Source organism: Ischnura elegans, chromosome 2 (assembly GCF_921293095.1).
Source record: "Ischnura elegans chromosome 2, ioIscEleg1.1, whole genome shotgun sequence".
Classification (NCBI taxonomy): Eukaryota; Metazoa; Arthropoda; class Insecta; order Odonata; family Coenagrionidae; genus Ischnura; species Ischnura elegans.
The window spans coordinates 90,737,683-90,763,089 of NC_060247.1; the positions used below are offsets into that span (position 1 = coordinate 90,737,683).

At 37.1% G+C, this 25,407-nt stretch overlaps 3 protein-coding genes across 11 annotated transcripts in view; 1 reads left to right on the top strand and 2 right to left on the bottom strand.

The window, feature by feature from the left end:
• Positions 1-18,405, bottom strand: part of LOC124154163 (titin homolog) — an 83,894-nt gene extending 65,489 nt beyond the window's left edge. For 2 of the 3 annotated variants that reach the window (XM_046527715.1, XM_046527713.1), the window contains exons 1-6: positions 18,229-18,405; positions 18,039-18,132; positions 17,694-17,887; positions 8,978-9,110; positions 7,724-7,824; positions 4,564-4,715 (exon numbers count right to left, since the gene is read on the bottom strand). In XM_046527715.1, the coding sequence (XP_046383671.1) occupies positions 4,564-4,715; positions 7,724-7,824; positions 8,978-9,110; positions 17,694-17,887; positions 18,039-18,132; positions 18,229-18,262 (708 nt within the window). In that variant the 5' untranslated portion in view covers positions 18,263-18,405. The remainder of the gene's footprint in view (positions 1-4,563; positions 4,716-7,723; positions 7,825-8,977; positions 9,111-17,693; positions 17,888-18,038; positions 18,133-18,228) is intronic. The other variant, XM_046527714.1, reaches the window with a different exon arrangement.
• Positions 18,406-18,486: 81 nt separating this feature from the next.
• On the top strand, positions 18,487-23,657 carry LOC124154165 (protein lin-54 homolog). 2 transcript variants are annotated; one of them, XM_046527722.1, is made up of 2 exons: positions 18,487-18,546; positions 22,068-23,657. In XM_046527722.1, the coding sequence occupies exons 1-2, from the start codon at positions 18,519-18,521 to the stop codon at positions 23,378-23,380; spliced, it is 1,341 nt and encodes a 446-aa protein (XP_046383678.1). In that variant the 5' UTR covers positions 18,487-18,518; the 3' UTR covers positions 23,381-23,657. The 2 variants fall into 2 exon arrangements, with proteins under 2 accessions (XP_046383678.1, XP_046383679.1); XM_046527723.1 differs by lacking the exon at positions 18,487-18,546 and adding an exon at positions 19,224-19,561.
• A 353-nt stretch (positions 23,658-24,010) lies between these two features.
• The window catches only part of LOC124154164 (potassium channel subfamily K member 18), a 129,490-nt gene continuing 128,093 nt past the window's right edge, over positions 24,011-25,407 (bottom strand). For all 6 annotated transcript variants that reach the window (XM_046527720.1, XM_046527719.1, XM_046527718.1 and 3 more), the window contains one exon: positions 24,011-25,370. In XM_046527720.1, the coding sequence (XP_046383676.1) occupies positions 25,215-25,370 (156 nt within the window). In that variant the 3' untranslated portion in view covers positions 24,011-25,214. The remainder of the gene's footprint in view (positions 25,371-25,407) is intronic.

Here is a 25,407-nt window from a genome sequence, read left to right on the forward strand (position 1 = left end):
ATAGTAAATAATAAGAGAGAGTTCAGAGCCTGTTTACATGGTAACCAAACCCTTCAATCAATCGACTCAACAGTTTCAGAGTTTTTAAGAAATATCTATAAACACAATTACAACAACTAGAGAGCTTACCAAAATGTGGCAAAACAATTTTAAGTGCTATCACTCCTAATCAAACAAATTTTTTAAAACATATTGATTAAGTCTTTCTAGACTGCTCACTGAAAGTTAATAATGCATAAGTGATTCATTACAGAATATTTTGACGCTGGGAAATTCCATAGCTTGGAGCACTCATTCTCCTTGAATGTGCCCATTCTTCCCTGGGAAAGTGAAAATTTCTTCTTCTCCTAGAACTCTCGCTGAACACTGGAGCAGATAACTACATACCCAATTCTTGGCTTACCTCAATAGCCAATTGAGTGCAATGAAGGGGCTTAGGACTTAGATGATCTGCCAATCGTTCAAGCTATCATCATAGACAGGGGTACTTCCACCCTCCCGTTGGCCCTGGCATACCATCACTTTCTTTTTCTCATTTGAATTTGATATCCTTTCAATCCTAATTATTAATGCTAAAATTTCATGGATATAGGACGCAAACAGGGAGAAGTCAATGTATGAAGATACACGTCGAACGATATCTTTTCACCACTTTTACCCGCAAATTTTATGTAGTTCGTCAACTTGCCTAAAACGGCACGCATGCACTAAACAACTAGAGTCATCTACGTTTTTCCGAGTCAACTACCAACGACGTGCATGCGACACTGTATGGCACGAAATTCAAAGTATTCGAGATCGTACTTTTAGCATAATTATCCGAAATCTCGAATAGCTCGAATACTTTCTAGTATTCGAGCTATTTGAGTACAGTGGAACTTGGTTAGTACGTTCCTCGTTAGTACGTTTTCCTCCTTAGTACGGCGATTTCTCTCGGTCCCGGTACCATCCGAACAAAATACAGGTAAAAGTATTTGGTTAGTACGTTTGAAAAAATTGCGCTTTCCTGGTTAGTACGCTCAATTGCTTGCCGTGACGCAACCCGCAATTCGTTCTCTATTATCTTCTTAAGGGTCGAATTCGAAGGACCTCCGAATTCATGATTTAATTTATTATTATTAGCCATTGACATTCTTGCATTCATTCCACATCCCTTTTATCGACTGTGATTTATCCAAACGCATTTCTCAATTCTAGTGACGTGATGAATAATAAAATGCGGCCATTTATTAGGAATGTCTGACTAACTAAACTGCAGCCAATGAGAAGCCCCGATTTTCCCCACCCCGAGCTCCTCACCTGCCCCCTGCCCATTGCCCCTGCAGTGCCCACTGCGCACAAATTTCGCGAGTGGGCAATTGTTGCTATTGCACGAGTTATCATGATGAAGAAATGAGTCTTATCCAAATCCCACTTTATCTAAAGCAGTACTGCATAAACTCGACGTCTAGGCGGTTTAGGCTCTGGCTCTGGAGTACGTGCGTATTTACTTGACTACTGCTGCGGGAGCAGACGATGCTCTGGATCTCCACGCGAAGCTTAGCTTAAAAATACTTGATTTCGGCACGAAAGCAGACGATATTAGACTTTTTTAAAAGTATATTTCAACTGTATAATAAAAAATCTTCTTGTAATTACGTCGTAATCTAATAATATTGCGTGTTATCAATCGATATATCGATCGATATGATTTCATTCAAGAAGTGAATGTGCACGGCTGTCGCCGTAGTTAAAGGTTAATATAATTTTGTCCAATTTTTATGATGTTTAAAAACAACCCGTTGACGTACTCAGGGTTGTTGCTATATTCTCCGAGTATGCTGTGACAAAAAAGGAATGACTTAGCTTTTCTTGCCCTCTTTCTATAAATATATATAGGATAAATCACGGAAGATAGACGCCGTTTTCATGTAATTGTCTTCGGGAAATCTACGAAACATTGTGATTTTTATTCGCATGGTATTGTTTTTCAATGTAGCGCCCATTTTAAAGGTGAAAAGGCGATCCTACGAGAACTACCGATAGTAGATGTAATTATGACGACTTTTCCACAGATTGCAGTTACCCCGACTGCTATTATTTACTTTCCTCGTTAGCACGTTTTCCTGGTTAGTACGTTCATTTTTTGTGGTCCCTTCAGAAACGTACTAAACAAGTTCCACTGTATTTGCGGATACTATTCGTACATCTCTAAGTCATAACTTGACCTAACCCCGTCTTTTCACAGCTAATATTACATCTCAGCTGCACAGCTAAGTCTTTGATCTATGAAAAATTTAAGAATGAGTGCAAATGTGATGGATTTAAGGCAATAACTGCAGAAATAAAATAACTAATGTGGTGTGCTAAGAACTATTCAACGCATCCACTAGTCAAACAAAGAATAGTATAAGGGATTGAACGAACTACGGCCGTTAAACAGTTTAAAGAAAATTAATTCCCCAAGGCCGTACTCTTTCAAAGGCCGTACTCTTTCAAAGGCCGTACTCTTACAAAGAGTACGGCCTTGGGGAATTAATTTTCTTTAAAAAGAATAGTACATTGAGAAAAAACTATTCCATCTGCTCCACAAGGCAAAACTGAATGATTTCCTGCAAGACAGGTACAGAGTATCCTTGGGAAAAATCCATGTAACATGCAAAATTATACCTTGCCCTTGCAAGGGAGGAATATAAGAAACTTCTAACTGTCTGGTGTTAGGCGCGGTGCTGTAACAGGGTGGTCCAGCATTACTGGCAGAGCCTCAAGATCCTGTACACTGAGTGCTAGCTGATAAGGGACACGTCAAAGCTGTGGTTCGCCAAACATTATTGTTCGAGATAGCAGGCTCGTAAAACTCTTAATGGATGATCATTGCAATAACTTTATTTAATTCTTTAAGCAACAGCATCAATTGGATAGTTTAAATGAGAGGATATGGTGCAACAATGTTAGACAAAGACTTTTAAATATTTCTTAATTCATTTTCATTTTATATTTTTTCAGTGCATCATATTTTAAGAAGTAAAAGAACACTAAACAACTAACCACAATATATACTTTTATAACTCAAAATACATGCAAAATGTGACTACAAAAGGAGTATGAACTTCAAGGGAGGCATACATAGTTAAGGCTGGTTCATAGACAAAATTAGCAATAAATAAACCATAGGGACCACTCAGCGTGAGATTCCAGCTACCACACATTAATGGTGGCATTGATAGAAAAAATCTGACCAGAAGCAAGTTAAATTCTTGCAAAATTTAGCGTTGGGTTACGCATAATTTGAATTAGCCAAAAATTTTAGGAACACAGAGTATTAAAGTCATAGTTACATATTATGTAAACCCAAACCATGAATTACAGAGACATAAGGAGACGAAAAATAACTCTGATGTAAGACGGAATGGAGAATTGAAGCTTTGGAAAAGACATCATGGTAGCTAAGGAACAACTCAATTTTAATTCGGGGAGTGCATCAATTTGCTGTTACATCTTCAGCAAATGGGTCATTCCATTTCAAATAAACCAATTTTTTGGGGTCAAAACCTCAGCACAATTTTTCCCAGGATCTGCAACCTTAGCTAAGAAAAATATGAAATATTTTGGCCCAGATACCAATAATTCAACCTGATGATGACGTCTAACGTTGAAACCATGGTCGTAAATTTGTGAAAAAATATTCATGTGAGAAGCCAAATTGGAAGTACTGTTTGCCATAATATTTTCTTTAAGTAGGTATACTGTTAGCAAAAATATCAGACATATTTGTTGATATAATTACTGATAACCATTAATATGCCATTTTTTTTGTTGAAAAATAACACTTTTACAACCGCTAACATTAAAAAGGCTGGCTACCTAGTAGAGGCCAGACAATTTTTATACATCCATCAATTTTGTCATCATTTAAGTTGATAATTAACAAAAACATGCTTCAACTTATCAACAATTTGTGCTAATCCAAAAAAGACCATATCTATCACAGAAATTTTAGGTTCTGCTTTCAGGAAAGTTTAGTAATCTACCTATTATGCCTTCTACACTAATAGAATCAATCGATTTACAAGCAAGACCAAATAAACAAAACATATTTTTAAGTGTTGGGAAACTTTCAAAATAATGATAGTTACCATCAAGTAAAATGCCAAATCAACAAACACAAGACATCTTGGGAGTGTAAAGCAGTCTGAGTATTGACCCAAAAAGTCAATACATATATTGTGATTAGATTCCAGTACTTTTTCACCTAAGATCAGGTAGCCTTTTCTTTTGTGACATGGTACATACAAATACCCATATCTTGGAAAGTATTGGCATCTGAGCCAAAATATTTCAGATTTTTCTTAACCAAAGTTGCCACTAGATACTGGGAAAACATGAACAAATCTGAGATGGTGAGCATGGAGCACTGGTTAAGTTGACATGGAATGGTCCAAATGACAATTAGCATTCAGTACATGCTAATTTTTTTATAAATACCCATAACAGTGAGGCTGATTTTCCATTAAGTGCGTTATTATTGCTAGTTAACAAAAATCAGCCTTTCCAAATGAAAAACACAAAACTAATCCTACTCACATCCACTTGAAGAGGCTCACTACTCAGCGGACTATCCTCAAGGCTTTCACCCTCACTGCTTGGCTCAGACTGACTGCTGTTCCTCCTTTGGCCACCTTCTGATTCTCTCTGCTTATGATGGGCAGATGTTGTAGCTGAGGATGAAGAGGTAGCTACAATTGAAACAAAAATCAGCAAGGCACAAGAGCAACGCAGATACCATAAACAGACAGCAGAAAATGCTCATAAACCCTTTATAAAAAAATTAAAGGCTTCGATAATTTATGGACTTAATATACCCAGGCTTGACTTAGTTAACATTATCATCTTAGAAAAATTTTAACGGCCGTATTCATAGTTTCCTTAGTAAGCTACTAACGCCTAAGTAGCGTTCTAAGTAGTAGCATACTAGCAAAATGGTATTCATAGATCGTTAATAAGGGCTACTAAGCCTAGTACAGGCATCCCCCGAGTTACGTATGTCTCGACTTACGTAAATCCGTACTTACGTAAGCGATAACCGTATTTCAAATGATTACGTTAATTTTCGAATGCGAGCGCGAAGAAGTAGATATTCGCTCGTACAACCTATGGTAGAAAAAATATCGAATAGTTATAGAGTTTTTTACGTGCTAAAAATAACAAAGTGACCCATTTTTGTCATTCCTCGAAGGAAATTTCATTAATTTCTGTAGAAAAATCGCTTATAAATCCCAAGTCAGCAATCAACGTGAAAATTTGCAGTTCTAGCGATGGATGTGGTGGCGTATGTGGTTGCGCTCATTCCTGTACGATACAACTTGTTATACAGCAATATCTGAAGCGCCAACGCAAAGGTTCGACTTACGCATAGTCTGCCGGAACGCATCTCTTACGTAACTCGGGGGATGCCTGTATGCTACTATCTTAGTAGCTGGTTCTTAGTCGCCCTCCGGCCTTGTTTAAGGGAGCTACTAAATATGGCGGACCGTTGTGGATGATCGAACTCCGGTTTTATTTGTATACTGTTATAGAGTTTTTATGCATTTGTGCCAAAATGGAATACGAGAATCCATTCTTCAAGTAAGGCAGGCAACGTATGTAGTGTAATTGTTGACAGGAATTGAAAGTTTTTCGTAGCTGCGAGGAAGCTACGACTTGCAGTGAACTTGTGCCTCTAGTGTAAGTGAACACAATTTGTACATTCAATGCGCCCCTAAGTGAATTGATTGCATATAGACGATGAAGTAAAGAGTGAAGCGACAAGTGAAGTGATTTGTGAGTGTATGAGCTTCGACAAAATGATTTATTTCTTTCATACTGGTTTAACCATTTCGATCAAAGGTATCTACTAGCTGTTGCGAAGGGGATATGTGTTATATTTGAAGCAGTTGTTCTTTAGGGAATCAGGAAACGCTTATAAATTTTCATTCGTTTGTAGGCTTATAATTTGTGTTTGATTATATTACTTATTCTAGTCACTTTATCGTGAGCTTTCGGCAGTATTTACATTTCGCGTATTTCGTTGCGCTGTTGTTTTTGTTTTGGTTACGGTACGAGTGATAGTGGAGAGTGAGATTGGAAGTATGTTGATGTTACAATTTCTGGTTTAAAAATTTGTTTCAGCATATTTATTTCATTGTCCACGTAATGGTAATGTGAAATAACATCAACTGATTCTAAATCATTAGTGATGAGTGGGAAGTGAGATGTGAAGAATTCTTTCGAAAGTCAACGAGTGCAAATTCTTTTGGTGTGTGCAGAGTGATTGGAAAACTGATTATCATTGTTTACTAGAGTCACGTTAAAGTGTTTTAAATTAAGTGTGAGTCAAGCTTTTCATTGAACCAGTTGATTCAGAATGTACGGATTATAAGTGTCATAAAGACAGCTCGTGAAATGTTGTGTGCGTTGTAGTCCTATTTGTGATATATTTCAGCAATAAATAAGTAAAACAAGTTACGTTAATTATGCTTTGTTTTTTACATTAACCACCTCTAGTAAACTATATGCCGTATATTTCCACACGCTGTCAATATTTGAAATATTTAAATGTAGCGAAGCAGATTGTTGTTTCCTTGACTAACACTTTAGGAGTTGCAAACATATGTTACTAATTGCTCGCACGTAGGTGTTTGTAACGTAATAAATGTGTGTCATTCACACATTTATCTCAACGTTATTTTCTTAACGTTTCATTTCTGCATTGCAAAAGTTTTTGTTTCTACTCCGACATTGAGGTGTATTTCTGCTTTCCGAATACAGATATGTATAATACTGACGTTGCTAGTTATGTTTTTCCATACTAATCACGCATACACTAATGGAAACAAATATCGGAAGTGCAAGCAATACGCAATTTATATGATCAATAAATATACGGCCGTTTGTAAAGCAATAACTGCATCTCAAACATACAAATGCTTCGGTACTACTCATAAATCTACCCTTTCCCAAAGGTATTGCATAATTTTTGTGTACAGCAATAAAAAAATATGTCTGAGATGCGATATCACATCGAATTATCCATTACGAAGTAAAAATTTCAATGCACTTTGCTGAATCAATTTCTTTTGTTTGATAGTGTTACGAATTTTCTGCGCCGCGGAGGAGTCAGATGCAGTGTTGTCAAGCGTAGCCTAGCGGGTTGAACCCAAATCGCTACCGAGTATCGGCTGCCGAGCTGGCTAGTAGCATACTAAGTTAGTAGCTCTTAGTAGCTCACGTAATACAATCCATGAATACCATATCTTAGTAGGCGACTAAAAGGTCTTAGTAGCCGACTAAGTTAGTCGCCCTACTAGCGTGTTTTAGCGGAAATCTATGAATACGGCCGTAAATATTTTACGTACATGAAAAAATACTCCAGCTTCAAATAACTACTTAATTTTCACACTTTATTTCAACATGACGTGATTTGTGGCATAAGCAAAAATATCAGTTTGTGAAGCTGTAAAAGCTAACTGTCATACAGAAATACAACTCAGTGAATTACTTAAAAGAGATTTGATCACCAATTTTGTTTCATTATTTTTTACTTGGCAAAGGAAAATAGTCATCAATATGAGCAATGTAGAACACACGAAAATTTTTGAATTTTTAATATGCAACTCAAGAGAACATATGTACCACACATCAGAGTGAAAAACTTCAAACATAATCCGTAGTCCATACCATTAGAGGTAGCGAAATGGATAACTACCTGGGGGTTTCCATGCCCTCTTAATCTCAAGAAGTTTTTCTTCTCTCTCCTTCAACCATTGAGCTTGACGCTCTGCTTCTCTCTTCTTCTGCAACTTCTCCCTATACAAAAAAGCAAAGGATAAAAAATTATTAATTGTACCATGTAAGGCACATGCTAATGCACATTATAACATAAGTAAACTTATTGGGCGAGACTGATTGGGTATGGGGAAGGTTTCACTCTATTTTTCAGTTAAATAGGAGAACTAGATTAAATGAATGGTTTGTGGTGTGACTTGGTGAGCTTACTTCATGATGGTTTATCTATAACTTTGTTAGTTCACGTACAATAAGAGCTTGAATGCACAATTTTTTTCAGAAAGAATAAAAGATACTTGTGTGACCATGTTTGCAACCATGTAACATCTTCAGGTGAACAATCAGGAAATACAGTGATATAGGCATATAGGATATCTCCTTGACTAACTTTCAAACCCCTTGTACCACAGTTCATGCATACATCATAATAATTCCTGTATTTTCCCCTCATAATGTCTTAAAACTGGTCTTCCATTAACCTTCCCTTTCACCTAATCCCTTCTCCGGACCCTTGACCTTTCAGATTTTGATGAAATCTGGTACAAATGATTGCCCCATCAAATGAACAATTCCTTTTGAACTATGCACAGAAAATGAAATAAACTGTTGAATATGTAGAGAATATTTTCAAAAATACCTGTTTTAAGGACATGAAATTTTCAACGACACAAGTTATGTGAAGAAATCAATACAAAAAACTTTTAACACATTCAGCGCAGATCACATCAATTGACGTTCTCTGCCAGTTGGACTGGGCGCCCTTTCTCCGCCTCTGTATGTGACTAATATCAACTTCCAAGTCATCCAATCGTGTGCATGGCCTTCAGCAAGCTTCTCTCTTTTGACATGTGTGTGCCATATGTAAATAGCAGTATTTGAACGGAAGTTATGGTGCAAAAACCTCTCTTTATATTTCTTTATTTTATCAGCCGATTCTGATGACTTCCATGAAAATCGGGCCCGCATTGAATGTGTAAATTGACTTATTTTTTAATGTACAAAATTAAATGAAGAATACAAAAAATGTCACCAAAATATTGCTATCATACATGTATTTGAAACAATTTTTTGTTAAACAATAAGTAATATCTTAAAGATTTTCATTTTTAACACAGTTTTTACAACATAAAAAACAAACCCAGATTAGGTAACAAAAAAATAGAATTGCACTTACTCCTCAATTTCTTGCAGCATCTCATCAAGTCTGTCATCAGCCTGGCCAGATTGTACTAACGTTATCTCCCTTCTCAATTTATGGTGTAGGGCTTTCTTGAACTCAATTGACTTTTTCAGTTCTTCAACTCGCTCTGTAAAAAAATTCATCTAAGTATGAGAAATCAATAAATGATAACCTCTTATAAACCATATGGTGAAGTCAGAAACGCCGATCATTGAGGGAAGGAAAATGTGAACTGGGTAGAAAGGCTGACGGATTGTATTTCCCTCTCGCATCTGCTAATAGTAGCTTACTCTAGTCAGGGGCAATAGTTGCAGCTTGATGGTAATCCCTGAGAATGAGAGGGCTCAAACTGATTTCAGGGAAAGAATTACCATGTACGGAAGATTAATAATCTGTTTCATGTTTCCCAGAAGACATGTCAAAATCAACATTTCACCAATTTAAGGTTATTGGGTCCTTCACCCTCCCCTCCTCCCTGTCGGCTCCTTTAGTGAGTGCCGTGCTCTGGGTTTCCCAGGTTCGGCCTTTTCGGCCGGCCCCTTTCTTCCATGGTTGCAGCCAACGGGACTTAACTTAAATCGCATTCTTTTGGAGTCATGACTCCCTGGCAGTGCCGTTACTCGAGGGTCAGTAACCCTCTCTCATCCAGGCCCTTGGCTTCGGCCTGGGTGTCACATTTGGTTTTTCCAATCAGTGTTTGTTGAAAGCCGGGAGCATGTGGATGCAGAGTTTTTCCATGCGCTTCATCGGAAGTCGCACGCCAAATAAATCTGCATTCAATTAAAGGTGTCCTCGCCTTTCATTTAGCATAACTTGGGGCACACGTCCCCACACTCACATCTTTTGGTCCACCATGGGCCAGATTGCATGCACAAAGGTTGTTCATAAGTCTTTACATAAAGGTAGAAAAAAAAATTGGGCCAATTTCTTTATTTTTCAGCAGTCTACTTTTAACTCTATACATACATGTTTCGACACAGTTTTCCAAACACTTTAAAGACTTATTGAATGACCCTAGTAAATTTCCAGGCTGAAGTCTGACTGCCGTTAGACTCCTAAATGACCAAATGATGCTTGTGCAAAAACAGTGCACTTAAATCCAACTCAATGTGATCCTTGACCGCAGAGTGACTAGTCTATAAAATGACTCGCATTGAAGTATCATTAAATGATCCAAAGAGGGCAAGATGATTCATGGAGGTAAAAGGCGACCTCATCAGGGCTAACAAAAAAGCATTGATGATAGTGAACTCACAAAAAATTAATAATAACAATAGGTGAGTTGTTTTAAGAGGCCAAGCAGCTAGAATGTCCTTGCTATTTCTGCAGCTTCACCACTGATTCTCGTACCTACAGTCAATATTACAGGGATGCACAAATCACCTCTTTATGGGAAATCTACCGAAACAGGACTCAATAAAAAAATGATCTGATATTGGGGCAGATAGGGAATGACCAAAGAAAGATGTAAGAATCTTAGGGAACCAAATAGACAGATTGAGGAGAAACAAGGAGGCATGTCTAAGCATAAGAGGAGAAAGGGATCTGAGGTTCTTCATATAAGAAAGAATGGTCCCATGGATAGGCCATGTCACAAGACAATGCAAGTATGTATGTACCTGAGACATATAAAGGTACAATAAAGTGAAGGAAAACACTGAAGAAGTGAACATGCATAAATTGGTATTTCTAAAAACTTATGTCAGGTATACACTAACCGATAAGAAAACAAAACATTCTTACTATTTCAAGATCAATTGCAGGGTGGTCTGAAAGGTTAATAGCCAGACAGTTAGTTAAACGGCAATTTTATAAAAAATTGTTTACTTTCCAGCCTTAATTATTTCCATGTTCACACAACTCACCCACTGGTGGCTCAGTCTACTTGCCCCATAACTGAAGTTTATTTCATTAGGTACAGAAAAATAACTTCTTAATCTTAAGTTGTACTAGTACAAAACAGTGCCAGTAGGGAAAAAGTTCACCAAAAAGAACTATTTTTGAGATTTCTAAATAGATCAAAGCACAAGGAAGCCAAATGGGGTGGATCTTGCTGCAGCTTCTAGGGCAAGTGAATCAATTTTCACGTCACTTTGAAAGAGTTGCTTCCGCAACACTCCTCCCGCACGCTAAAATACTATATAGAATTCAATGTTTAGTTGACAGTATGAGCTCTTGTGGAGAATAGTTTATCCTGTTATTCTCTTTAAACTGCCAGAAGCATGGTTGCCAAATCATAGAAACAGCAGTATCCAATGATTTCTTTCAATGCATAAACATACACTACTGACATAAACATACATTGCTGAAGAAAATATCTTCTCCAAAAAGAAAACAATAAGTCATATAAAATGTTTCTTTTGATTTCCAAAACTACCCTGCACTTTTTTTCTTCTTCTTTGAATATCTTCTACACTTAATTTCTGGCAACTGGATCCTTGCAGTGACTTGAATCTTTCACTGAAATTTTTTCAAATTCTCTTCTCCATGACGAAGTACTTAACTTTTTAATAATTGAGTCATAATGCTGCTATTTGTAATAGCTTCATGAGAAAAAGTTTAGAATTATTGCAGCATAAAAAGTATCCGCCTGCTAACACACAGCAGACATGTATCTGTTTAAGACTCAACCAATGAAACCCTATTGTATTCAAGCTTTGATAGCTCAGAAGAAAGATGGTATGTTAAGGCGAAAGGTGATTGCCCTAATGAACGATTTTCCTAATTTGAATGATGAGTACAATATTATCGACATGAAACCTTGGCTAATGCATAATAGTCACTGCATTTTTCTTTTAAGCTTATCTAAATTGACAATTGGAAATATTAAGTTTTACATGCTGTAATTAATGAAATACATTATTTAAGGAAAAAAACTGTCACAAAAAAGAATTCTAGCCAAGTTACTAGTCTAATGTGACTTTTAAAACCAGAAATATGCAGAAGTCAAGTAATAAATCAAATATTAAAAATGACAAAAACACGACACGTCGGAGGGCGTCCCCAGTGCCGAGTTGGGGGAACTAGTCCACTCAGAGCAAGGCCGTAGCCAGAATATATTTTCGGGGGGGTTATGGAATAGTAGACAAACATAAAATTATTTTTATAGGATAAATAAAATAGCATATATGGTTATATATACATATTTATTATAGACCCTTAAAGGAAAATATAAAAATATAATTATAAAATTGAATTTAGCCTTCTAGCTTTCTTTGCAGCGAACAAATCAATTAACTCCTCGGTGTCGATGTCAATTCTGCAGTCCCTCAAGAGGCTCATAAGTCACTCACCTCTCTACAAATTCACAGCACTATTATTTCACACACTGCACCTACAAATTCGCTTAGATTATTATTGACATTAGTCACATCAGACTACTAGATGTCCCTGCACCGCTACATATATAATATCGTTGTGTGAGCACCAAGCGAGCATAAAATATATATTTATTTTTTTTTCATTTCGGGGGGGATCAATCCCCCTTGATCCCTACCCCTGGCTACGGCCTTGACTCGGAGGAAGGGGAGGGGCCTGCAAAAGCATGGGAGAGTATGGGCTGTGGTGGGCATGGAGAGTGTTCTCTGGGTGTTTGGGAACTCTGACTTCCTAGCAGCGAGGCACTGGAGAGAACATGGACGGGAGTAATGGAGGAGCGAGTAAGATTAAAAAATTTTGTGAAGGTTTTTTTTTCCAGGCCGAAATGTGCGAAGTGATTAGTGCAGTTTGAGTTCCCAGTCTGTCTCATCTTGTTTGTGTCTAAAACTAATAACCCACGCTTGTATAGTTACAATTCTACCATGTTTTTCACTTTCTATTGATGGAGTACTATATACGAGGGTCAGTCAAAAAGTAATGCCTCCCATTTTTTTTCTACTTAAAAAAATTAAGTTAAGTGAAAAATTTGAATTTGGCGCCATTCCTCAAACCTTCTTCTGCAATCCACTGCAGTAGTAACTTTCTGTGTCAACAGGTGGCAGCACAGCAGAAGTTTGTAAGATGGCCGACATCGATGTTCGTTTGAGACAGCGTTGTGTGATTGAATTCTTGAATGCAGAAGGTGAAACGCCCATACGCATTCATGAAAGACTGAAGAAGGTGTATGGTGTTGTGACAGTGGATGTCAGCACTGTTAGACGATGGGTTCGTCGTTGTAAGGAAGCTGAAGGGCAAACACCGTTGACTGACGAAAAGCGGAGCGGCAGGCCGGTGAGTGCAGTGACTCCACACAACATTCAGCAAGTTGATGACATCATTCGTGGTGACCGTCGGGTGACTGCAGATGAAGTGTGTCGCATTATTTCTCTCAGTAAAGGCAGTGTGATCACGATTATTAAACAATTGGGGTACTCAAAAGTTTGTGCACGGTGGGTTCCAAGAATGTTAACCGATCAGAATAAAGAGGCAAGGAAAACAATAGCCTCCCAACACTTGCAGCGCTTCCGTTTGGAGGGAGATGAGTTTCTGAAAAAAATTGTGACCGGGGACGAAACATGGGTGCATTTTTTTGAACCCGAATCAAAGAGGCAGTCAATGGAGTGGCATCACACAAGCTCGCCGAGGAAGAAAAAATTCAAAACTGTGCGATCGGCAGGGAAAGTTATGGCAACAGTTTTCTGGGATACAGAGGGTGTGATTCTGGTTGATTTTTTGGAGCAGGGATGCACAATAAATTCTGTTCAATACGTCACAACCCTCAAAAAACTTAAAGCACGTCTTCAGCGAGTTCGCCCAACAAAATCAATGGCAGATGTTCTTCTTTTGCATGACAATGCAAGACCACACACCAGTCGTCACACCTCTGACGAGATTGTCAAAATTGGATGGGAAGTTTTGCCTCATCCCCCATACAGCCCTGACCTGGCACCATCAGACTTCCATCTGTTCGGGCCACTAAAAGAAGCTCATCGTGGGATTCATTTTGAAGATGAGGAGGCCGTCAAAACATCCGTGCGTCAATGGCTTAGCAAGCAGAGCTGTGATTTTTACCGTGCTGGGATACATGCCCTTGTTCAAAGATGGACCAAAACTGTAGAGATGGGCGGAGATTACATTGAAAAATGACAAAATGATCCTCAATGTTGTGGTTTTCAACCTATGTAATTGCATTTAAATTTCCTGACAATTAAACATAGAAAAAAAATAGGAGGCATTACTTTTTGACTGACCCTCGTATATTTGTGCGCTGAATCTGAAAAATGTCTATTTTTACCACATTGAGTTGGAACATTTTTTAAATTTTCCATCTGTCAATTTCTAAACTGTCATATCTGGAAGAATATCGAAAATATAAGACGCACAATAAATATGTGTACTAACAATTAAAATACAACATAATGTGCACATACCTACTTTATCCAATTGTTGCGTAGAATTCTTATTGCTTTCACCATTGGATACGTCAATGCAAACTACATATATTAATTCTAGTATGCTAATTCAAGCAAAATTATGCTATTATAGTGAAAACTTCTCATTGCTTTTGGGGGTGCGGTCTAAAATAGGAACTAGAGATTTGTTGATAAATCAATAAATAAAAGTGATGGAACCATGATTAACAAAGTTAAATTATGTCAGAAATACATCTAGACTCATTCTTTTTTTATTTGGCACGCATTCCTATTCTTGAAATCATACAGAGGTAAAACACTAATTGCAGATAGTTATTGGTTGTCACCAAAGAACACTGCACATATGTGACTCATGCTATAAGCATTTTTAAACAATAGAGTGGTTTTATATTTTTTTACTGCCTAAATCGAAAGATTATTGCTCCTGGAGTATGTATTTCGAGCTTTCAGATTTTTAAATGACAATATCTATTTTTAGCGATTAAATAAAAAGTGAAAATTGTAAAGTGCACGAAAACACGATGGCTAAGTATGAATGCTGGGAATGTGACATCATTCTGGTTACGGCTGCCACCATCTAAGGCCACCTTGGTGCGAGGCTTTGAGCGCTGCTACGATGCAGGCTGCTAGCAGGTAGCAGAGTACCCACCTAGCAGGTAGCGCTTGGTTTAAATAAGGATTATTGGTACCCTATCAAACCAAGGAAATTTTCCGACCATAGGCAATTTTAATAAGTGATTATTAAGAGATGTTTCCCTGAGCTCTTTGCCACATGCATGCATTGGTAATCTCAGACGATGTAAAACTCATACCTACTCGTATAGCATCTATGTCCCTGAGACGTCTGGTGGAGTGGCATCGCATGGGTGCCAATGTGGCCTTTTTCAAAAGAGGTTAAAATTGACCATTAACATTCGTCTAAACTGGGATTTCTAAAACCAAGTACATAATTAGTATATTAAGAATACAGTAATGATGGGTAACGAATTGCAATCAATGCCTTTCGTTTTCTTTGATGAAGGAAACTACCCTATTGAGGACCAGGATGGCAAGTCGCGTGAAGAGGGGCGTTGGAAAGAAGGAGAGGGGGGAGAGGCTCTTCGAAAGAAACCACTTCTTAATGTCCTCAGGTTACTTGAAACTTTTACTTGACTTAAGTGAAAATTTCTCCAACTGTAGAACTCCAGGTGCTATCCATTTCTACTCTCTATTCCACTTCCATTTTAAATTTTTCATGGGTAACTACTTTCATATAGGTGATTAAATGATCTATGGCTGTTGAACAGTTGAAAGAAAATAAATTCCCCAAGGCTGTACTCTTTGCTTGGCAAATGTGGGGGGTGGGAAGTTACAAGGCTGACAAAAGATACACGAAAATTAAGCTAAAACACTATGAAACAAGATCCACTTTGCGACCAAATAAAGGCAGCAAATAAAAAGTAATCATGGCAGTAACAATAGCATCAAGGCACTGAATAAACCTTTTCCTGGAGCAAAATGGAAATTAGGTATAATGATCCAAATACATGTCAAATGACAAAGGAGAGGTCTTTAGAAGCAGAGGTAAGATGTGTGGGAACTAGGGATAGCCATAGTTGCATTATTTTCAAGATTGAAAAACTTTCCGAAATTGCAGAAAAAGTTGCAATGAACGCCAAAAACCCAAAATATCACATAAAAACTGGATTTTCCCTGAAAATCATGAATATTTGCACCCTTCTGATTCAGATTAAATATATTGTATAAGCACCTGATTCTTCTCCAAAATTCTATCTCTTTGCAGAATAATAATTAATCACAACAAAATATGTGCATGCTACACCAGTACTTTGTAGTCAAATTATTTAAAAATTGGTATAAAGATAGGATAAGAATAATTTGGGACAGGCACAGGATTTTTTTCAGATCCAGATTGGATCTTTGATTTCAGGTCTTTACACATTTTCGGATCCAAATGCTATTTGAAGTAATTATTCAAGTTACTCAAGGGTACATACAATAAATGGAATGCTATTTTGATTTTCATACACATTTTAATAGTGACTTGTATTTCAGTGGTAAATGCTCCAGAAGTGATGAGGTGGATTTTGCACTTCCTCAAGATAGTTTTCAACTGAACAACCTGTTAAACAATTAAGAGCTATACAGATGTCAGCTGCAGCAAACTTTATCAGAACGAGATGACCGCTCAGTGAGGGGTTGGGCAGCTTTAGTGAGCAAAGGAGAAGTGGAGGGGAAAGAACGCTCTGTCTTTCAAGCAACGAGGATACAAATGAGGGAGCCAGGGGACCAACATGTCCGCTCTTGCAACTTTGTGACATTGTAGGCTTCCAGAAGCCGAGGAGCTACGTCATACACGCAGTGTGCATTTCTAGTTTGCTTGACTTGTGTGTGTGTGCTCATGCAAAGCTTGCTTCCTTGAAAATTGTGATGTTTAGATAGTGTCAAGTATTAGTATAGCCTTGTTATAACTGGAAAGCTGTGTGTCAATAAATTTCATCTTTAAAAACATAAATACTGTCAGAAATTCATCATGTTTGGTCTCATTCTTTTTCCAATCTTGTGCATTTTATCCAATAGGGCGGTTTCCCATTTTTTATTGCCTAAATTGAATTATTATTACTCCTGGAATACGTTTTTCACGCTTTTAGATTTGTAAATGACAATATCTATTTTTCGTACCTAAATGAAAAGTGAAAAATTTCAGGCGCGCTAAAACACGACAGCTAAGTATGAATGCTGAGAAAATCCTGTACCGGGATATATCCGTCTTTTTCTAACTTAAAATTATGAGTTTGAGGCCTATTATTCGTGTCAGTTATTTCCCTGAAATTGAAATATCCCGGAGAGCATATTTCCTTTAAGGAATATGCTCTCCGGGATAGAATCCCATATAGATCATCGCGAATACAAGACATTGAGCATGGAGAACCTGAAATCTGTTCCATTTAAGTGCTTAATTGAACAATAGATGTATGGTAATTAAGTTCCAATCAGAAAACATATGATTTCTCTCAGAAACAAGAGGGCAGTAAGGAAAAATTAAAGCCCTTGATTTCTTCTAACGAATCATCCGTTTCCTAAGAATTTGTCACTTCTTCGATAACTTTCATTTGAAGTATCATGGGATAACTTAATTTTGCATAACTTAACCAAACCTTATGATTACTTGACCTGCCAATGACACACTCTACAATCGTTACCGATACAAACCAACATTGGATTACTTCCAGTTTGCTACATTAACATTTCCATTATTTCTCATTTTTTCGTGAAATTCTAGAAAACAGGCAGTAACTTGAATGTGGGCCATCTATACATCACACAATAATTGGTTCATTAGAAATCATTCTACATACCTGATGTAAGCTTCCTCACAATGCATTCACCCGGGGTTTCTACATGCACTTCACCTCGCTCTCCTCTTTTCCTTTTAGGCGTATCTACCTTTTCTAAAAGACTGGAATACTGAAGAGCACAATTCTTTTGTGAAAACCAGTCCGGAGGTCGATTCAGTTCATCAAAGCCTCTCAAGGTACGGCTAACCGAAACCCTAAAAAGTAATTTTTTATAAGTAAAAAAGAGTATGAGTATTAAGGAATTTAGTAGCACCATGTGCAGTATGACTTTAAACAATTTTTACAAAAGCCGACAGGAAACATCACCACCATACAATTTCCATTGCATTAGCTAAGCATCATTACCAATTTTGATCTCCACTTCTAAGAACAGCGGATGCAAGGCATAACTTTTCCCGTGTTGTCCACGTGTCGATCTGTACCCTCTTTAATTTGAGCCCTGTATTTCAAATTGAAAAGGAACCAAAATGTAAATAACGTCTCCATATAACTCAAAACAAGTAACCCATAACGAACGGTCAACACCAAAACTTACTCTCTTGGACAGCAGCCATTTTCAACTTATTCATGACAAGTAACGGATATGAACTATTTTTTTAATTATTCGCAATATGAAGAATAATTTGCTTCTTAAATCACAAGATATAATCACAGGAACTTCAAAAACCGGTAGTAATTACTTCCTATAGTCCATTCCGCAACAAAAATATGGCTGTCGATACGTCGATATATCGGCGAACTTCGCGGTTGGTTATCTATCGATAGATCGACGGGTTGCGATAGACATCGACTTCCCTTATTTCGATTGTAGTTTGATTTCTCAATATGAATGAAGATACAAATGAAGCTGGAGGTAATTTGTTTTATTTTCTCTCTTATTAACCGTTTGTGCGTAAATTATTGGTACTCACAATGAGTATAGCACCTAATGATCTGATTAAATTCATTACTTACTCTCCTAGAAGCTGTGACTGCATGTAACCAATGCATGTGTACCCAAGCCCTTAGTCATGTATTTCTTTTCACTATCCTTTCTATGTCAATTATGCCTGCATATTTACGCACAACCCGTGTGTAACATTTTTGAAACGTTTTAAATTATTTTAAACCAATATGTATTGCGTGAAGTTATGGGTATATTTCATTGAGTTTGTTTATTTTCATGTTGATGGTTATTCCTCGTCTTAGACGATAATCCAAAGTTTGCCATGTGTGTGATTGCCACACTGGCTCTTTGTCATCATGTAATCCAGTTTCTTATGTGTTGGAAATTGATGAATAACTTCATTGTGAAGATACCGATTCATCAATTTAGCACAACGTAGTTCCCGCCAAAATCGATCTACTCTCTTGATCTTATCTGCGTTATTAATGAGCTATAGGCATAACAACAAGAAACATTTATCCTCCGTGAATCATCTGCATTTGTATGATATTGTCTATCCATGAAAATTGTGTTGTTGTTTCAGTTTTACTTTGAACGAGTGATACGCCGATGTGAATGGATGATGCGCATGCGCGGTCATCACAAGCCATATTTACTTTCCTTTTCGAATTGTCTTGGACGATGCAAATATACAATTGCCCTTATTTGATGATTGTCTCATTGTTCCAAATGGGAATGTTATATGTTTTGCTTTCTTGGATTTTTTATATGAATGTGTGGTTTCCGCTAAATTATTATTACTTGAGAAACAATAAGGAGTTCATGGGATGACACGCTGGTGAAAATTTTTGGGCTTTTCAATTGCACCTATTGAAGAACTATGAGTGGTGGATAATAGTTTTTTTTGCCATCAGTGTTATAGGATAACTTGATAGGGTTTCAAGTGAATCAGCATTGAAGATCGTCCCAACGCCATTAAAACGTGAGGAGACCTGTTAAGAAATCTTGTGTCTGTCTTGATCTTGTAGCCTTATGTTGTCCCTTATTGCGTGATAAATAGTATGTAAATAGGTGAGTATTTTAGGGTTTGGAGTTGGGTTGTTTCATGTCGAGTGTTGATAGTGGATGATATTCCTCGTTAGTGTAGGAACGTTATAATATATACATTGTCTTATTTTGACTCCTTAGTGTTTTAGTTGGCTAACAATTGCTGGATAAGCACGATGGCCTTTTCCAATTCTCTCTTTATGGAGTGTAGATTTCCCTATCTTTTCCCTCTTATATTTTCTAGTAATTCCTACTTTTCTTATACCTTCCATTGCATACGCAAAAGTTATTGCAATTTGATTCTTACATCTTCCCCATCTGCACTTTTAATGTGTTCTTCAATTTTAAAATCTACAAGTGTATAGGCACTCAGTAATTCAATCACAGTCTCGGTTGGCGAATACAAGCATTTACCTGAAGGAAACTACCTGACACACGAATCTCTTTCTCCATACCAGGTCTGTCCCTCAGACTCCTTTTATCAGATATAAAGTGAAACACTTTGCACTTTTCACATAAAATAAAACATTTTTCATCAAAACAAACCAGAAAATTTTTTAAATGTGGAAAGTGCAAAGTGTTTCACTTCATACCTCATAATGGATCTCCACAAAGTATCTGCCTCGTCCATTCATTTTATCCTTTTATAATTTGTCTTTTGATTCGCCTTCATGGAAAAGAGCATGCAGGGTTTCAAATTCTTATTAGTATGAGGAATCACAGCATGAATAAGATTTTGTAGATGTTTATGTAGCTAATGGGTGTATATAGGCTTTAGATTTTGTTGTGGTACACTTACCATAGTGTTCCAATAGTGGTAATTAAAATTGTAATCCAGGAATAATATATGGCAACTGCTCAAATTAAAATGTTTGCTGTGATTGTCAAGCTCTTTTAATATAGCATATTTCAGTTTAATTTCAATCAACTAGAATTTTTACCTGCAGGGCCAGAGATATTTCAAATTACTATCTACCTTGTTGGAAGGTAAACCCCTTTTGTGCCGTACGGCCATTTTATTCCTTTGGGGTATGAGATAATAATGTCATTGGGCAGTGAAGTGGCCAGAAGTTTTAATTCACTTTAATTTTTTTGAACACTGGTGGTAGTGAACACTACATAATAGAGCTATTTTAACATTATCTGATATCTTGAGAGTGTAATGAAAAAATAATCTTCAAGCATTTGACTTTGAATAAATTCCAGGGTGCAAATGTATTGAATTTTAAAATTGGCTGATGTTTTTTTCTTATAAATCATGAAGAGGCCAGTAAGGAAATATATAAGGGCTGAGCTGGGGAAGTAAGCACATTTTGTACCTTCATTTTATCTGTTGCTAAGTAGAAATTTCATTCATAAGTTCAACTTTGGTTAGTTTCCATGTTGAGAAGTGGTGTAATTTTTAGTATCCAACCTTTTTCTTCTCTTATAAATGTTACAAAAGAAAATAAATGCCTGTCTTCAAATCCTCCCAATGTTGCCCTCAACAAACCATTTGCTATTATTTAAGAATAAAGGGACTAATCTGATTTACACTTGTGCAATGTGAGAGCCAAAATCGGTAGCTATCAAACATGTCATGCCTGCGGGACACAAAATTAGTGTGATCTAAGTAAAAATAGTTGTTTTTCTTGAGGGAGTTTTGTTATCAAATTTATATTTAATTACTCTAGCTATTGAAAAGTTCCATCATCTGTTTCATCTAAATAATTAACACCTATTTATGGCCGGCCATGTAGTATCATTTGGAGGCTCCCTAAATGACTGGAAACTTATGTGATGACTGTATATTTAGCATCCTTTTTCAGATGCTGGATTTGTTAGATACTTTATATTGTAATTACCCTGGTCCCTGATCCAATGAACTGCATCTATGGTAAGACTACCAACTGCTCTCACATCATATTTCATAGTGCTTACTAAGATTTGACATCAATCTTCTTGGTGTGCTTCATTATTTATCCATTTCTTACATGAAATTACATATTGCCACAGGGAAAAGTCGGAGTTTTTAAGTTTGTCGGAGAATAAATGTAAGATATCTGGTTACAAAGGAAAACAAATGTAAGATACCCAAATATCTGCATCATATGGAAAGTTGTTGCGCTTCAGTTTTCCCTAGTCTTCGAAAATCACTAAAACGAATTTCTTTTTATATACTATAGTTGTCTAATGATATGGTTGCTGATAAGCACCAATGGTATTGTGTAATTTAGGTTTAGTTGTGGGTGTAGTTTGGCCACATTAATTATGACCTTAATTTATCCAAGGGGCAAAACTATTATGGTCTCATAGTGGCTAGCTGTTATGGTAATGATGCTCTGCCATGGCTTGGTCGCAGTGTAGCCATATTTTTGTGTTGACTGGGTAATGCTGTGACAATAGGAAGAACTGAAATTTTTCTGGGGTTTTAATTGTTACTCATGTTTTTTGTCCAACAGGCAGCCAGCCTGTGGCAGAGATGCCACTATCCCCTGTGAAAGTCCAACAAAATATCATGGGACAGGGACTGAAGCTGATGAGAGTGCCGTCGTCATCACTGTCTGCTTCTCCCACAAAAATCACTGTTATTCCTGCCACCATGAGGAATGCTCCTATCAGATTGATACAGGCTCCAGGAGTGAGTGGTGCAACTGCCACTCAAATCCCTGTGAGCACTGCAGGTCAACAGAGGATATTCATTCAAGCATCTCCATCAGTTCAGGGCAGCCTCAATCCTGTAATGGCTGCCATGACCAGCACAGGCCAAATAGTGCACTACACTACTCAAAATATAATGAAGACAAAGAGTGTCCCAAAAATTCAAGGAAAACAATTGCAGTACGTTCAGTATGTAAACGCTGTGAAAAGTGGGCCGAGTGTAAATTGCGTGACTGCACCAGTTGCGTCAACCAATCAGCTTCCGTTAAAGTCTGGTTCAACTGTGCAAATGGTTGTCATACCTCAAGCAAAACAGGAACCGCAGGCCACAAAGGCCAAGTCTCTCAATGTGAAGCCGAAGCCTCAAGTTGATGAAACCCCTAAAGAGGATCCAAAAGCAGTTCGTTCAAAAAATATTCCGCTCGATATTTTATTGCCCAGAAAACCCTGCAATTGCACCAAGTCTCAATGCCTCAAGCTCTATTGTGAATGTTTTGCCAATGGGGAGTTTTGTTACAATTGTAAATGTGTCAACTGTTCCAACAATTTAGAGCACGAGGAGGAGCGGCAGAAAGCGATTAAGCTGTGTCTTGATCGAAATCGTGATGCGTTTCGTCCCAAAATTGGCAAGGGGGTTATTGGGGATGAAAGGCGTCATAACAAAGGATGCCAGTGCAAACGTTCGGGGTGTCTAAAAAATTACTGTGAGTGCTATGAAGCAAAAATATCATGCACTGATATGTGTAGATGTGTTGGTTGTAGAAACTCCACAGAGTCTGATAAAAATGTGGCTCTGAAAACAGTTGTTGATGTTGAGAATTTTAGCGATACACTTAAATCTAAAAATGTGAAATCAGAGACACAGTACGATAAAGCTTCTCGCCTCTCATATTCTTCCAACAAACCAAAGGTAATGATGTCACCAGCTGTCATTGAAGCTACATGTCAGTGTTTGATAGCACGTGCAGTAGACACCCACCGCCAGAAGGATGTCTCTCCATCGCAGCTTGAGAGAGTTGTTTTGGAAGAATTTGGAAAGTGTATGGTTCAAATAGTGCAAAGTGCTAGGAATTTGAACCCTTCAATTTCGAATGGCAGGGATGAGCTTTTATAATATAATAAGTGTCATGTCTTCAGTTTAATGTACTTTACCCATTTTAGTATTCCTTGGTTGTCTTATGCATGTTAATTTTTCCTAAAAAATTTGATTGCTGATTTCCTAATAATTTTATCTTATGCAAAAGATGAAAGGTGTAATATGAAGATTTTTATGTAGGGTTTCAAGGACAGTGATATTTTGTGTAATCATGTATGTATTATGTAAGATTTCACTTTTTCCCGGCGTATGATGGCGGTGAATTCTTCTCGGGTTTCCATCCGGGTGAGCTCCATCTCCATCGCTGCCGACGTGACGATAGAAAAGGATTCTATCGAAACGTCGGCAGCGATGGAGATGGAGCTCACCCGGATGGAAACCCGAGAAGAATTCACCGCCATGTATGTATTGTTTTTTTATACGGTATAGTAATTGAATGTATTTATCATTGTTTATGAATCTCTTTTCAGTTGGACGTACTATGAATCCATGAGTATATCTAGGTTAAACAGTGAGTTCTGTATTAGTTAACTTAGTAATTGTATGTAATTTTTAAACTGTTTTCCCCTAGATAATAAAAAATACATTCGAAAATAGGAAGTATTGATGATTAATTTGTATTGCACTCAATGATGTACACTTGGTAACTATGGTGAAAGCTTTTAAAATTTATTTTATAAAGAATATGCTTTTTTACAAAAAGTAAATGTTATTTCTTCACATACACATTTGAGTATTTTCTCAAACCAATACTCCTTGAATGCCAAGGGCCAATAAAGCCGAGATAAAATGAAGCAGTCTCTTTCCCCTCAGTCAGAAAATTAAGGGGAACAAGGGCAGACTTACCCATTCTACATAGCTTTATTCATCCAACAAAATTGCTCCATTGGCTTATAAACCCATTAGCTTGGACACCACATAATAAGCAAGGCACCAAAGTAACTTCGAACATTGAGCAGGATATTCCATTCTTTCAGTGAAGTAGTCCTCATGAAGAAGTCCATTAAAACAATTTGTAATGGAAAAGTAATTGAAACTCATCCTTGTAAATGTAAATCTATCTCTTAAAATTAATTTCAGTCTTAAACTTAATGTTATGGATGTTCCTTAACTACTGATACTGCCTCTGTGCGACTGGTTTTCTTTTTTGACAAAGAAAATTACTGCATCATTTGACAGCTGTTCACGCTGCTTTTTGCATAATGGTCTCATATTTTCTTGGAGAAGAAAAGTGTCACTGAAATTTCGTGAAGATACATTTGGCTGAGTATTATTAATCAGCATTTTAGTGACGGTTCAATTATTTGAATTGCAATAGAGATTAAAATATTTGAATGAATATTACCATCCAGTGAATAGTACACCCATTGCTTACATTAAAATAGTGCTGAAGGAACTTGAGAAAGAGTGACCACCTTCATTTTGAGAAGTTCATTTTATAAATTTTTAGTTGGCATGAATTCTAATAAAAAATGTTCAATGAATGCTCAAGATAAAATTGCTGCTCTAGGAAATTTTATTCCAAAGCAATACTTGTTGGCACAGAATAATCTTTTTGGTATGAAACAAGTTTGAACTGCACTTCAACTTGATACCCAAACAAAAAACATGGATTTGATTACTTCATCAAAAACCAGTCAGAAGGCAGTTTTTCTACCTATTAGCAGCAGCCATCGGTCAATATCATCAAAAGCACAACATAACAAACTTTTGTGTCCTATAGCAAAAATTATTTTTTTAAATCTTTCGAAATGATAAAATGGTGACAAGCCTACAAGCTTCTCCGTCAAGGTGAGATCATTCTTAAAAACTGTTGATAAGGGGAAAGTAAATCCCAAGTGTTTTTGTGCATTCAATTGGTCTCATCTTTCTTCTTTCCTGCAGAATGGACTTCAGCGAGTTCAACTTTTTGTGGAGCTGCTGCAGCTTCTTCCTCTTCTGTGACTTGTAGCCCCATTGTTGCTCCAAGTTTGACACTTGCTTGCCGAAATGAGTCTGAAAGCTTTTCCTAATGAAAACATTAAAAGGAAAGGAGATTAGATAGC

Coding starts and splice junctions, on each gene's coding strand:
- LOC124154165 (XM_046527722.1), top strand. CDS start 18,519: ATGAATGAAGATACAAATGAAGCTGGAG. Junction 18,547..22,067: donor AGATACAAATGAAGCTGGAG/GTAATTTGTTTT, acceptor TTTGTCCAACAG/GCAGCCAGCCTGTGGCAGAG.